Source organism: Triticum urartu, chromosome 6A (genome assembly GCF_056163025.1).
Source record: "Triticum urartu cultivar PI428250 chromosome 6A, HENAU_Tu73, whole genome shotgun sequence".
NCBI classification, from domain to species: Eukaryota; Viridiplantae; Streptophyta; class Magnoliopsida; order Poales; family Poaceae; genus Triticum; species Triticum urartu.
Genome location: NC_141878.1, coordinates 46249953 through 46263623, shown reverse-complemented (window position 1 = coordinate 46263623; position 13671 = coordinate 46249953). Strand labels below are relative to the sequence as shown.

Here is a 13671-nt window from a genome sequence, read left to right as displayed (position 1 = left end):
TAGGTATTGACGTTACAGTTGGTTCAAACTAGTTTTTCGTGTTGTTTTCAACTTCCATCTGTTAAGTGTCTTGGCTTGGGATAAACTACACTGAAGCTATGCACTAAAAATACCCTCATAAAATTATTGCATATGTCAATAGGCAGGCAATAGCAAATTTAGTTTCATTATCACACAAAGAATCTGCCAATATTGGTGTTCATTGTTTTCTTGTATGGATACTCATATAATGAACTGAGAAGGACAGTTTGCTGGCTCTGACTTGAACCATATAGTTCAGTGATAATAATTATATGATAAAAAAGGACAGACCCGGTGCTAGAAGCTCCCACACCGGGTGGGGTCTAGTGATGGATTATACAAGGCACTGCTACATAATTTTTTGACAAATCAGATAACAACAAATAGCCCATCGCCCAGGTGACACTAACTACCAATACCACATGTGAACCCAGCTCATAACCATCACATAAGCACCGGGACAGAGACATTACAGAAAGAAAATTGCTATATGTTGAAGAGGTCATCAAGCAGCAAAAGAAATAAGTGATACAACACTACTTAAAATCGTTAGCTTAACATGAAAGGATGTGAGCAAGATCCCATCAATCAATTATCAACAATTAACTTGGTTTTGTAAATACAAGAAGTGTGGAGGCATGCTAGTGATGCTATTACCTACAATGTAGACACTTTCGAATGGATGAAGGTGACCAAATTTGTTGTATCCAGAAAGTTTCCTGTACTGCAATGACTGAAGCTGAACTATGAAGATGCCGAAAACGGTGGGCAGAACCAGCAAATTATTGTCCTCCGCAAATCATATTATCCCTATACACTTCTCTAAATTCAGGGAAAGAAGTTTATTCAGATCAATAATTCTTTTGAGTTCCCATGAGCCAACACCGTCAGAATCCATCTTCCTCTTCCATAACCGAGCTTGGGCAGTGACAGCCTGTTTGGTAAACACTTGGGCAAGGGAATGGGAGTTTGCACAAGGGTGTTTATGAAGGGATTAGGCATGGTAAGTAGATTTTTACTCCCATTCCCTTGTTTGGCATATGATGGAAATTGGCGTGGGATAGAACTGTGCTCACGAATTAACAGGGTACCCCCTGGGAAGGAATCGATGGGAATTGGCTTTCTCAACTCCCAATCCCCTTTCCACTTAAACTCCCATTCCCTCTAATCAAACAGTGGATTTTTAATCTCCATGCTGTGAGGTCTTTCACGATGAGGAAACCCAGCCCACCATCATCTTCCTGCACTGTGACGTGGCCTAGAAAAACATCCTCCGCCACTGACACCCGTATCACAACAAGCATTAAATCAAAGGACTGTGCTAACCACCAGTCGACTGATGGTTAGATCCGAACGACTCTAACCTGCGTTGCGCTCCTAATCCCGCGCGTTCCTATCGCTCGTTTATCTCGAAAGACTCGTTCTCCATCTGATCGCTAAACGTTCGCTTGGTTCCAACCATCTCCGATTTTTCGGTAAAAAAAATGGAGGAACTAGGAGTCGAACCCACTACCCCTTGATCTGTCATCGCTGTGTGCAACCAACTTGCCTAGATTGAACTATTGACTAGAAAGAGCTTAGATAGTATTTGTACTACTACGTAATCGCATTACCTAAAAACAAACCATTTTTCTTTCTTCCTTTTGTACTGTCTTATCGTTATCCTATTTAGATGGCTCGGCTGCACAAGGGTTTGAACCCACGCTCTCTACTCCACATACCTGACGCTCTTATCAACTTTATTAGGTTCAGAAGTTACCAACCCCAAAGGTACAAAAGTTATCAGTCTTGTGGTACGTAACTTACCGCACTTCTTACACATGAGTTATCGGGAGATATTTGAACATTTTTTTGGGTCAGAGTTACCACTGGGTGTTGTACATAAAATTATCATGTTTTGTGGTCCGTAAAAACCATGCTACTTACACAAAATTTATCGAGGGATTTTTCAGTAACTTTTTTCCATGTCAAAGTTACCATGATGTTTGTGCGTAAGTTATCATGTCAGCGGTACATAATTTTTCATACTATTTACACGGAAATTATCGAAGGTATGTTTCAAGCACCCTTCATGTCAAAATGTTACCACCATGTTTGTATGTAAATTATCAGGGTTGCGGTGCATAAAATATGATGCTATCTACATATATGTTAAGTTAGGGGGGGGGGGGTTGTTTCAACAAAAAAATTCCCCCGAGTCAAAATTACCATAGTGTTTGAATGTAAGTGATCAGACATGCTACGTGAAAAATAACATGCCATTGACACAAGAATTACAGAGGTTATGTTTCAACAACTCCTCCCCCTCCCCCACCGAGTCAAAGTTACGATGATATTTGTATATATGTTATCATGTATGTGTTGTGTAGATTACCATGCTATGTACAAAGAAGACCGGGGTGTTGTTGGGCCAACTTGCTTACAAATAGACCATGCTTGGGTTAGAGATACCATGGGTGTTGCTCATATATTTTGAATTTTTTTCTTGGGTTAGAGTTACCATGGGTGTTGCTCATATATTATCATGTTTTGCGATCCCTAGAATACCATGTTGTTTACTCAAAAGTTATTTCTCTCTCTCTCTGTGTGTGTGTGTGTGGGGGGGGGGGGGCGTACATTTGAATAAAAATCCGAGGTCAATCTTACCATTATGTTTGTATGTAAGTTATCAGGTCAGAATGCTTAAATTATCATGTTGTTTACAAAAGAATTTTTGGGGAGGGGGTGGGGGGTATGTTTCAACCACCCTCTGTGTCAAATGTCACCGCCATGTTTCTACATAAATTATCATGGCTGTCGTGCACAAATTACCATGTTATGTACACATAACTTACCGGGGAAGGACCGGGAGGGGGGGGGGTATGTTTCAACAAAAAAAATCCCATGCCAAAGTTACCATGGTGTTTGAGCGTACACTATCACGCCTGCTATGTGAAAAATTCCATGTTATTGACACAAAAGTTATGAAGGTTATATCTCCCCCTACTGCCCATCGTGACAGAGTTACCACCACATTTGTACATATGTTATCATGTCTATGTTGCACAGAATATCGTGATATATACCCCGTCATAGAGGAGAGATTGTTGTTGGACCAACATGCTTATCAAGAGACCATGCTTCCAAACCAACAAATGTGTGTATTTCCTTTTCTCAAAAAAAAAATCCTGAATTTTCGCATATGTTTTTCTGTTCTACTAGTAGATTACACAAGAAAAGTCAACTACAAAAACTTCCTCTATCGGTACAAGAAATAAACTTGGTGAGTTGGTTGTTGGGCTAGTTTATGTATCAAACGATCAGGGTTCGAATCCTCTATAACGCATGATTTTTATCACCCAAAAAAGTCCTTACAGGAGAAAAAAAAGGATGTGTGGCGAGAAAACAGAATGAGCCTATATGGCAAGCACTAAAAACGAAACTGCGTGCCGTGATGTGCGGGAGCGGGCGAGAAGATGGGCTTGCATAGCGCACTGCGGGCCGGGACGTGCGGGAATGGGCGAAAAAAGTCGGGAAAAGGTGGGCTTTCGCGGGATCGTTCGATGCGCATCCGACGACAATCGAAGCGTGCGTGCCTGTCCCTAACGAACAGTCGGCAGGAATTTAGCTTTACCCTTAAATCAAACTCAATGATTTGCCTCTCCGCGTTAAATTAAAAGTGGCTTGATGAACTCTGATAGTATACAGTATGGGCCTTCACTCTTAGCCTACAGGCCTGATTTACCTCACTTAGCCCAGCTCGGCATCCCTCAGAAAAATAAAACTCGGCATCCGTAAGAAAAAGGCTCTGCTCACGACACTTCTCAGCTCCGCGAGGCGGACCGCGCCGCACCGGAAAACACAGAGGAGGGGCGGCGCCGGCGACGGGAACCAATCTCCGGCAGCGGTGGCCACCGACCGTTTTTCTTCAGCACTCTCCAGATTCGATTGAGGTGAGCTCTTCTCCTTCCCCTCTCTCCCAATCTTGTTCGTTTCTTGGTAGCCACCGCCCCCCGCCGACCCCAGGCTAGTCCGACAGACGACGGATGCTGATGCTGATGATGAGGAGAACCCCTTTCCCCAATTTTATTTCGTCCTCCGCTTGTTCAATGGGGAAACTGAAGAAATTATCCCCGCTGCGTTGACGGTTATTGTAATATGCACTTGTCAGCCGCTCACATTTTGATTGATTTGTTCCTCGCTGCTGATTTCAATTTTTCAGGGTCATGGATACCAACAAAGACATCATCTCTGGATGGCGCACACAACCATGGTGCTCGGAGGCGGCCACGGTGTCCAAGGTGCTCGGCGACGACAACCTGTGAGGGAGACCCGATCCTCATCTGCTTCGGCTTCCCCACCACCCTCTGTGGAACCGTTGGCTGCACCAGGCCTCCGACCGCCAGTTCCTCAGCAGTCTCCACAAGCTGCACATGCTCCTTTGAAGGGTTATGTACTGATATTGTTGTTTTAGAATGTTCCAGTTATTATCAGTTTCCTCCATCCACAATCCTTTTGTCTCTACTTGGAACAGAAATGTCATCTGTGAAGAACAATGACATGAGGAAATTCATGGGTGGTGTCATCTATGTCAGCAACAAGGGCGCCATCAAAGTAGAGTGGCGAGCTGCATTTCCTCTGTAGCTAGTAGCAGAAACTGTATCAGAGAGTTCAGAATTGCCATTATTTGCTGATACTCACTACTCACGGAGATTTCCAGATTGACAGGATCCGATCTCAGGTCCGAGATCCGTAGAGATTTCAGGGGTACGAATGACACAATGTTCACTTGGTTCAGTTCTTCAGAGACTACATGGACAATCGGCCCATATTCCTGTTGTGTGGCTGGGAAATATAAAGGCACCCAGATGCTCCAGGTTTCTTCAGTGTACATAACCAGTGATATGGCGGCAATTGTTACTGCTTGCTGCAGCAATGGTACCAACCACCAGGGGACACAGTCGGCCAGTCCAGCACCTAATGCTCTTGATAATTGTTTATTCTCTAACTTGAACCGTGCACAGTTGGATGTCTACAATGGTGTGATGTCAACCTTAATGTACAAGTGACACATCACATTATTTTCACTGAGTTAGAGCAAAAAAAATGTTGTTTTTGTTTGGTTGGAAACTAACCATGTGAGAGTATATATATTCTTGCATCTCTGTTTTCTCATGCTACATCATCATTAATACACAGTATGAACTGACCAGGTTACAAGTTAGAGCAATCTTTCTTTGGTCATGACATCTTGTAGATGTGTGTCTTAGATCTATTCTATCTTAAACTTATTAATTGCTATAATGGTTGGTCTGTTACTGTGAACCATATTCTGCTAGCAGAACCTTCTTGATTTACTTGCATCTTATTCCTGATATTACTATGGATGGAAAGTGTTTTTTGTATCAGGTGGATTTATATGTGACGAGATAATACACAGAACCCCATTTCTCATATGCACCGCGATCAATAATTTTTCAAAGTTGTTGCTGTATTGTCGATATTAGGCAGAGCTTTGTTGCATCGCATCACATTCCCTGCACTGTATGAGGAGAGTTGGTTGCATCTCCTTGTTCTGATCCTTTGTATTAGTAGTTGAGTGCTGATGGCATGCAGGCAAGTTGTCAGACTCCTGTTTCTCACCAGGATTCTCTAGAAGCCAAGGTGAATGAGACGAAATGTACAGTCAAGTTCCAGCTCAAGAAGGTCCTTTGCATGTGTAACCCGTCGATGGAGAAGCAGATCCAGGAAAACATCCAACTAAATGAGCGTCAGCTTGCTGGTTTCGTTGCTCAAGAAACAGGTTGAATCCTGTCCAACCTTTGTTTCTTGAGTTAAGTTTCATCTGCATCAATTAAAATGAGCAGACGAACACATAGTTAGGCTGGAATTAACAGAATATGATACTGGTTGTTACTTATGTTTTGCAGGTGAGGCGCCTGCCTGTACATCAAGAGCACCATATTGAAGAAATATTGGTGCTCATCTTTGCACATACTACATCGGTATGTTTTACTTCATATTTTAGCGAGATTCGTTGTAATTTTAGATCCTTATCTGTTACAAAGTCTGAAAAGCATCCAAGGTATGCAAACAAATAATGGTAAATCAAAGTGCAAGTCAGGTTGGTGGTTGTTTGCTCAAGAACAAGATTCAATTTCGAAAGATGCAAACAGCAAGAGTATAAGGCACAACATGTAAATTACTTGCCATCAATGATCCATGGGATATTTTTGCCGCAACGAACAATTGAACATATAATAATACATAGACGATCTCTATCGTTTCGTTGGTAATAGATAAATAAATAATACCTGAGTACGTGCAAAACCATGATTAATTATACATTTCATAAATGTCTTTAATTTTCTCATCGTGATCTCAAGATTTGTGCAAACTTGAGATTGCAAGTAGGCCGTTTAGTGCTGAAGCTGAATGAAAACGGAGGGTTCAGAATCCCAGGTGTTGTCTTTTCCTGCAAGTAAGGTAAGCTGGTACCAAAGATTCTGCAGGTGCAATGGAAGCTTCAGACAAGGAATGCACAAAGAGCATGAGAGGACCTGCCGTTTCTCCAGTGTCTTCTTTGGAAATGCCTTGGGATCACTTGGCTAGCTTCAGGTAAGGAATGCACTGCCAAGCAACAACCTAGAGTTCTGTTATTTCTGTTTCTATGTGCCGTAAATAGTCTATTCACCGTCACGGCGTCACCCCAAGGAAACAATAGACCACAAATTCTTATGCCATCAAGACCATTCCGCTTTAGCAAACACCACATCTGTATGTGGGTATATAACTTGTTCAGATTATGTACATGCATGATTCGGGCAGTTGACCAAAAAAGATTCAGAAAAAAGATGGAGAATATACAGCTTGAAAAATGATTGAGGGAAATGATTCAAGAATGCTCAAATGGTGTGTGTAATCACCAACTAAAATGGGTTTGAATCAGTTCATTTACGGCTAGGGACACAGAAAAAAAATCCTCCCTAGCTTGAATTCGGAGGTATTTTCCTTCTTTATCAATACGTAGAAAGCATAGTTTCTCCTACATGTTTCTTCATTTCCACTATAAAATGGGCAGAGTCAACACAACCCACTATGAACCAATGTTCCAAATATCGGCCCACATTTAAGTTAACTGCAGCTCGGTACTTGAACAAATCGAAATCTCCCTCTTCGGTCAATTAAGTTTGCCAACCGATTAATCGGCGGTCAGAAGGAATTATCGGGTGTGCTGATTACCTCCCGGAGGAGGCATAGCTTATTTTGGCCCAAAAGTAGCCCGTTTCCCTTCTCCCGGTCGCCCCCGCGTTTGAAGTTTGGGGCTCCTGCCCCTTCACCCCGAGGAATAGCCTTCGCCGCTCCGAACAGTCGCTAGCGATGTCAGCTAGCCCATGCCTCCCCTCTTCCGCAGTTCTGCTGGCCTCCTTCCTCTAAGATCACGGAGCAGCCAATGCCCCTGCCCCTGAGCTTGCCGTCTCCTCCCTGACCAGCCACTTGTGATGTCAGCCAGCTCGCGTCTCCCCTACTCCAGGATCCAGGAGGAGCAGCCTGCGCCCCCACCCCCAAGCTTGGCGACGTCGTTGTCCTCCAGCCAGCTTCCCCAAGCTTTCTTCCTCTTCCTGCTCCATCTTTTGCTCCTCTACCTACCAATAAATGGGTTACTGATAAATTCTGTTAATAGGCTGATTCGCCAATTAATTCCTACTCAGCATCCGACCAAGCAGCTACCAGTTACTGATATCGTAAACATTGCTATGAACACATGGTTGGTCCCTCCTCCTTCTTCCGGGCTTGGGACCGGCTACGCAATTGTAAGTGTTACCTTAAAATGGCATAGGCGGAGTTCCACCCCCCATCCCCAACCCACACAAACACACAAGAGAGAAAATAAATTATTTGTTTGAAAACTAACTCCACCAGTCCCACCCTCATTACCCAAAATAGAGAGAAAATAAAGGTAAGCACACACTTTTTCTTTACTTACCAGAGAACTAAGAAAGGGCAATACGTTTTAGCAACACTTTTTTTTTCATTTTTTCCCTATATCCTTTTTTTTTGGGGTTTATAAACGACTTACGCGTTAATTCAAGGAACGAACCACTAATGCTACAGAGCAAGGATATAACCATTTTTAAAATTTTCTTCTGTAACGCTAAAAGCAAATAGCCAATTTTTTGCCTTGATGGACGAATGAAGCCTGACAATTCTTCCTTTCAATCGGCAAGAAGATTGTAGAAGGCATCAAGAGTACCATTGGCCTGTAAAGAGCGTGCAGCAAAAAAGTTATGACTAGTTTAGTAGATAGCTAGGCAAGACATACACTGATGTGTGTAACCATAAATACTTTTAGATAGATATTTGCCAACTGGTGAAAAATAGGTCTTAAATTGATGTAATAGTGAACTTTGGAGATTGTAAAGCTATAGAGAATATATTAAAAACAAGCAATAGTTAAGTTGTGTTATAATGAGGATACATTAATGAAAGGCCGACATTCTCGTAATGTATAAACATACTGGAATGTCGTCAAGGAATAGTAGGTGAACTTGCCTGCCAGTCGCGATTATCATCAATGAAGTTTGGATGATCTTCTAAGGTTTGTTTCACCTGATCTGGTAGCCTGACACCATCATTGAACACTATTTCCTTCAACTTGGGAAGGTTGTTGATTCCCGAGAGAGACTCTATCCCGTCGACAAGCCAGACAATCTTTTCAAGCTTAGGAGCTTCTCCAGGTCCGAAGTCGATGTCGGTGATTTCGAAGTTGATGTCAGTGATGCCGCCCCCCTCAACAACAAGATACTTGAGATTTTGGAACCCATTGGTCTGGATTATAAGCATGCTCCCAGTGTGTAAAGTAACATGGCGGAGCCTGAGGCCGCGTAGGTTGTGTAAACCTGCGAGGGATTCCATATCACGCTGGTCCAACAAGGTGTTGTCAAGAGTTACCTTGGCAAGTTTTTCGCAGCCTGTAGCAAACAATTGGAGAAGACCCCCATGCATTGTGACTCCACTGATGCTCAGGCTTTCAAGAAGCTTGGGTGTGTTTTTACAGTGGGCACTGATAGCATTGGCTGCAGGGATGTCACAAGGAGTAGCAGCCTTGCTGGCAGTGATAGGCAGAGGCTTGATCTCGATGGACAGAGACTGAAGGCACTCATTCAGATCGCTGATCCCTTGGAGTAAGTTCTCAAGTTGAGCTTTCCAGTCATAAATGACCACACCAAGCACCCTCAGCTGCCATAGCTGGCCAATCTCTCTCAGCTCAGTAGCATGATGTTTCGAAGCCTGTACATGGGATAGCACTTCCAGATCTGTCATTTTCCTGACCTTGTGAGGCATCTTCTGGACAGTGCAAACTGTGCTAGCATCACCACCACCACCACCAGTGTCAGTGCCTATACTTTGACCAGCCAGTAGACGCTTCAGCTTCAGTAGCATGAGGTGTTTTATGGCGGAGGCATTCATAGGAGTGTGCCGGATGTCCAACACCTCCAGCTGTTGGAGCCTGTTGATCTCCTGAGGCAGCTGAGTGACATCTGTGTTCCTTAGGCTCAGATACTTGAGAAGTATTAACGAGGTGCACACGTTCCTGAGCCAGTGTTGGTTATCTCTCAGGGATGAACAGCCTTCCAGATCCAGGACCTTGACGAGATTTAACTGAGATGATGCACGTGATGGTTGCTTCAAAAAGTCGAGGATGCTATCCGAGGGACGGAGCCTGATGTTGCTGAGAATGGAGAAGTGGCGAGCCAGGTTCCGAGACAGACGCGTGTCCAGAATGTGTTCTTTCCTGGCCATCTTGGTGATGAAATTGTACACTTGTTCATGCACTGTAATGCTCTTGACCTTCCCTGCAACACCAATGCCATGAGGACAGACAAGCCATAAGTCGGCAAGTACTTCAAAACAATGCTCGGCCTGACTTACTGAACTAGGCCAGTCTTGTCTAGTTATCAGTCCTTCCGCAACCCACCGTCCGATTAACCTTCTACGGTTTATCTTCTCGTCTTTATGGAAGATGGCTAGATACAGCAAGCAGGTCTTGTATTCCCTAGGAAGATCGTCGTAGGAGAACTTGATCATCTTGTAGCCATTAGTCTCCATGGATCCTCCAAACACGAGGCTATTGCTCAACTTATCCAGTTCCTCTCTGCTCCTCATTGGATTGGCAAACAGAGCATGGATGAACATCTTTATGCAGAATGGATCCACCGACATCTCCACCCTACATTTCTCCAAGATCTCATGGAAAATTTCGGCGTTGTACCTCTCGTCGTCATTGACTCGCCGATTTGTAAGTTGGAGCGCTGTACTGCGGTAATATTCAATGGAAGAGTATACAATTGGTTCTGTCCCATAGCAAAACTCGTTGGCCCTCTGCATGTATTTTGTGGTAACTACCACTTTTATTGAACTGCAACCCAAATCTTGCAAGGCCTTTGCGGTTTCGTCCCATTTGTAGCCAGAGGCATTGTGGAGAACGACCAGTGTCCTTGTACCCCGCAGGTGTTCTCTAACCCTCCCCACGGTTTCTTGAATCAACAGATGCTCTTTGATCCTCCTCAGGACTTGTTCAATCCTCTCCCTGCAGTCCTGCTGTGACGGCTGGTCTTTGCCTGATTCTTCCACTGATTTATCTTGCTGATGAAGCGACACTGGCAGCAGCTCTGGCGTGATCTGCACTTGAATCTTCAGCGTGATGTCTTTGATATTCTTCACGATGTGATCCTCGCCCGGTTTAGTTGTGGCTGCCTTCCCCGGTGTGGTGGCCTGCTTGGGAAGTAGCTTCTGCAGGATGGCTATGAATTGGGGATGCTCGACGCCAATCCTGCAGGAGCTGGCCTTTTCACCTGCTGCTTCGACCAGCAGATACTTCCTCATCTTCTCTACTGTCTCGTTGAGGATCTTTTCCTGGGTTTGATTTTGATCCTCACCGGCGTTGGTGTCCTGGAGCAGCACCTGCAAGATGCTGTGGAGTACTTCCAAGGGTTCAACCAGGCAACCTTTATTATCAGCTTCCTCCAGGTGCTCTTCGATCTTCTCCTTGATCTTCCCAATCATCTCGTCGATGTCTTCCTCACCAAATTCTTTGACCGATTCATCTGCCTCCCCTTTCAGCTGCTGCAGGATGTCATCAAGAAAATCCCAGGGTTCTTTTCTTTTGACAAATGAATCCAATGTTTTTTGCAGGAAAGACCAGTCACATAGAATGAATGTGTGGTCAAACTTTTCCTTGACGGAATCATGAGCCAACGCTTCATTCAGAATTTGGCTTCCATCCTCTTCGTCCGGTGCTGCAATGGCGATGGCTTGGAATTGACCATGCTCTTGTTGGTGTTCGAGCCAGTGAATTAGCTTTTCGGTGCACTTGTAAAAAATGCGAGGCTTGGAAAAGGCTAGCTCCCTTCGGGGATCATCGCTTATCGCCGCGTAGTAGTCTTGTTCCAAGTCATGGTCTCCTTCAGCTGCAACTCCCACAGCAGCTTGAAACGACGATGACGACGATGCCTCCGTCAGCAGCTTGTCGGACTCTGCCTTCGCCGGGACCTCGACGCCATACCTGAGCCGCCGCTCGCCAACGTCGCGCGCCCGGGCCTTGAGGTCGCGCAGCTGTGTGGCTGCTAGGTGCTGAGCGAGCGTCTTCTTCACGAACCAAGGCACCCACCACACGTAACCCAGCAGGATTCCTCTGGCGCGGTAGACCGCCGGATCACCGCGCCTTAGGTAGATGTCGATGCAGTTGCTGCAGTCATGAGCGAGGTCGCGGACCTGCTTCATCCACGTGCGGACCTGCTCGCCATGCTCCCCGCTGCGGGGCGTCTTCCCAGCAAGGTGCAGGAGGAAGCTGTTCATGCTCTCCATCTCCTCCTTGATGAACTGCACATCACCACGGACGCTGCCCAGCAGCTTAGCCTCGTCGCGGATGACGCCCAACAGCGAGCGGACGGCGCCCCCAGCGAGCTCAGCCATCGCCGGCACTCGATGGTCTCCACTGGTGTGGCTGTGACTAGGCGCTGGTTTAGTTTATAGCATGCTAATGCGCGTGCGTGTATTAGGATTGTGGGTACCGTACCTGGCTTGGGCAGGATGCAATCGATGAGACAATAGGATTTTTATGATGCCGTGGACAAATAATGGATTGCATGTCTATATCAATCTTTTTTTATTCTGGATTACAAGGACCCACGCTCACACTACTATACACATGCACACACGCGTGCGCGTTCTACTGAAACACATTCAAGATCTAGAGCGGTGGTCTCTCAGATAAATATACCTCACTGACCGCGGGATTGATGCAGTAAATGGATAAGGCAAGCTTGCTGGAATGTTAAGTACTTAGGTGAGAGGAACCACATCACAACAAATGTTATGAGATCGTCGATGTACAGTTAAATACTACTCTCTCCGTCTCATAATACATTGCATTCCAAAGTTTGTTATAAATTAATCAAAATTTTGAAGTTTGCTCAAATTTATAGAAAATAGTATCGATATCTATCATACCAAATTAGTACCATCTATCTTCTATACTATTGAACGGTGGTGATTTGCCACTCTAAAACTAAGATGTATCAATGGTAGAGATTAGGCAAGGACGCAGATCTATACTATTGCACATGCAAGCTGAGAAGCAACGGATTGATTTTCTGCATGCAAGCTTTGTTGAGATGCACAAGGATTTATTTCTGGCCACAACAAAGCACATACAAGCTGAGAAGCACACGGGCACTCATCCATAGCCCAGTGCGGGTTCTCTAATTGTTGGACTAATATAAGCGCAGGGTAGCGCACACAGCGAATCGAAGTCACAATAAAACATGCCATGACACCACGAGTACAGCAGATCAAAGGCACAACAACACATCAACATATCCATATGCACTGACAACGCTCGGTCGCACTGGGAGATCGAAGGCACGACCAGGCAGCAGGACGCCCAGCGTAACCAAGGGCAGAAGGAACGTCATCAACTTTGGGTAATAACCGCAATCTTCATGTGTGTTTAGATATTTCCAACATGTCTCAACTTCCTTATGAATAACCTGTTTTCAGGTGCATTGATGATTAGTGAGATCACTTAGTTCTAATTAAATTTCATAGGTGCATTATAAATAAACAAGTCTTTTTAAAATCGTTTGAAGAGAACAACTCTATGGCGTACATGAAGTTGAGTGGATTAACCACAAGAGGACAAACACGGAACATTAAAGCCAGGGTAATGAGAATGTGGGATTCAATCAACCCTTCGGCTGATGAACTTATAAGCATCGATATGATTTTGATGGACAGACATGTATTTCTTAAATATTTAACAGCAGAGTTCTTCTACTGTTTAAACTACTACTAAGAATTCTTTCATTCTGTTTTGGAGGGTGATCAATTCATGCTATTACATGGAAGAATCTGATTGACACTTATGCATAAAAAAATCAATGAGAGTTCTACAGATATTTCTAGCAATATTTCAGTTTTAGATTTTACAAAGATCACCCAGTGAGCAGTGAAACTAAAATTATTTTTGCATACAATACAATGGTAAAGGAGCACATTTGCTGAGTCGCATGGGAGATGATACAAATGATCTTAACAATACACTACTAAAAGAAAATTTTTAAATATGTCTAAAATACGAGTAATTTTGATGCAATGAAAAAAAAATTG

At 44.2% G+C, this 13671-nt stretch overlaps 1 protein-coding gene and 1 long non-coding RNA gene across 3 annotated transcripts; one reads left to right on the top strand and one right to left on the bottom strand.

Moving 5' to 3' along the window:
* The first annotated feature begins 3772 nt into the window (after positions 1-3772).
* Positions 3773-6738, top strand: LOC147963775 (uncharacterized). The gene is made up of 3 exons (XR_015609415.1): positions 3773-3953; positions 4223-5803; positions 5931-6738. It is a non-coding gene; the product is annotated as an uncharacterized LOC147963775 (long non-coding RNA).
* A 140-nt stretch (positions 6739-6878) lies between these two features.
* On the bottom strand, positions 6879-13426 carry LOC125516010 (disease resistance protein Pik-2-like). 2 transcript variants are annotated; one of them, XM_087531194.1, is made up of 2 exons: positions 8550-13426; positions 6879-7642 (listed from the first exon to the last, which is right to left on the bottom strand). In XM_087531194.1, exons 1-2 carry the CDS (start codon positions 11974-11976, stop codon positions 7506-7508), a joined length of 3564 nt encoding a protein of 1187 aa, XP_087387320.1. In that variant the 5' UTR covers positions 11977-13426; the 3' UTR covers positions 6879-7505. The 2 variants fall into 2 exon arrangements, with proteins under 2 accessions (XP_087387320.1, XP_087387321.1); XM_087531195.1 differs by having other exon boundaries at positions 6879-8261; positions 8554-13425.
* Between the last annotated feature and the right edge of the window lie 245 nt (positions 13427-13671).

Excerpts from the sequence above, each read along its gene's own strand:
- LOC125516010 (XM_087531194.1), bottom strand. The coding sequence starts at position 11,976 with ATGGCTGAGCTCGCTGGGGGCGCCGTCCGCTCGCTGTTGGGCGTCATC. Across the intron at positions 7,643-8,549 it reads TAATCGCGACTGGCAGGCAA|AGGAGCAAAAGATGGAGCAG; the intron begins GTTCACCTACTA and ends ATTGGTAGGTAG.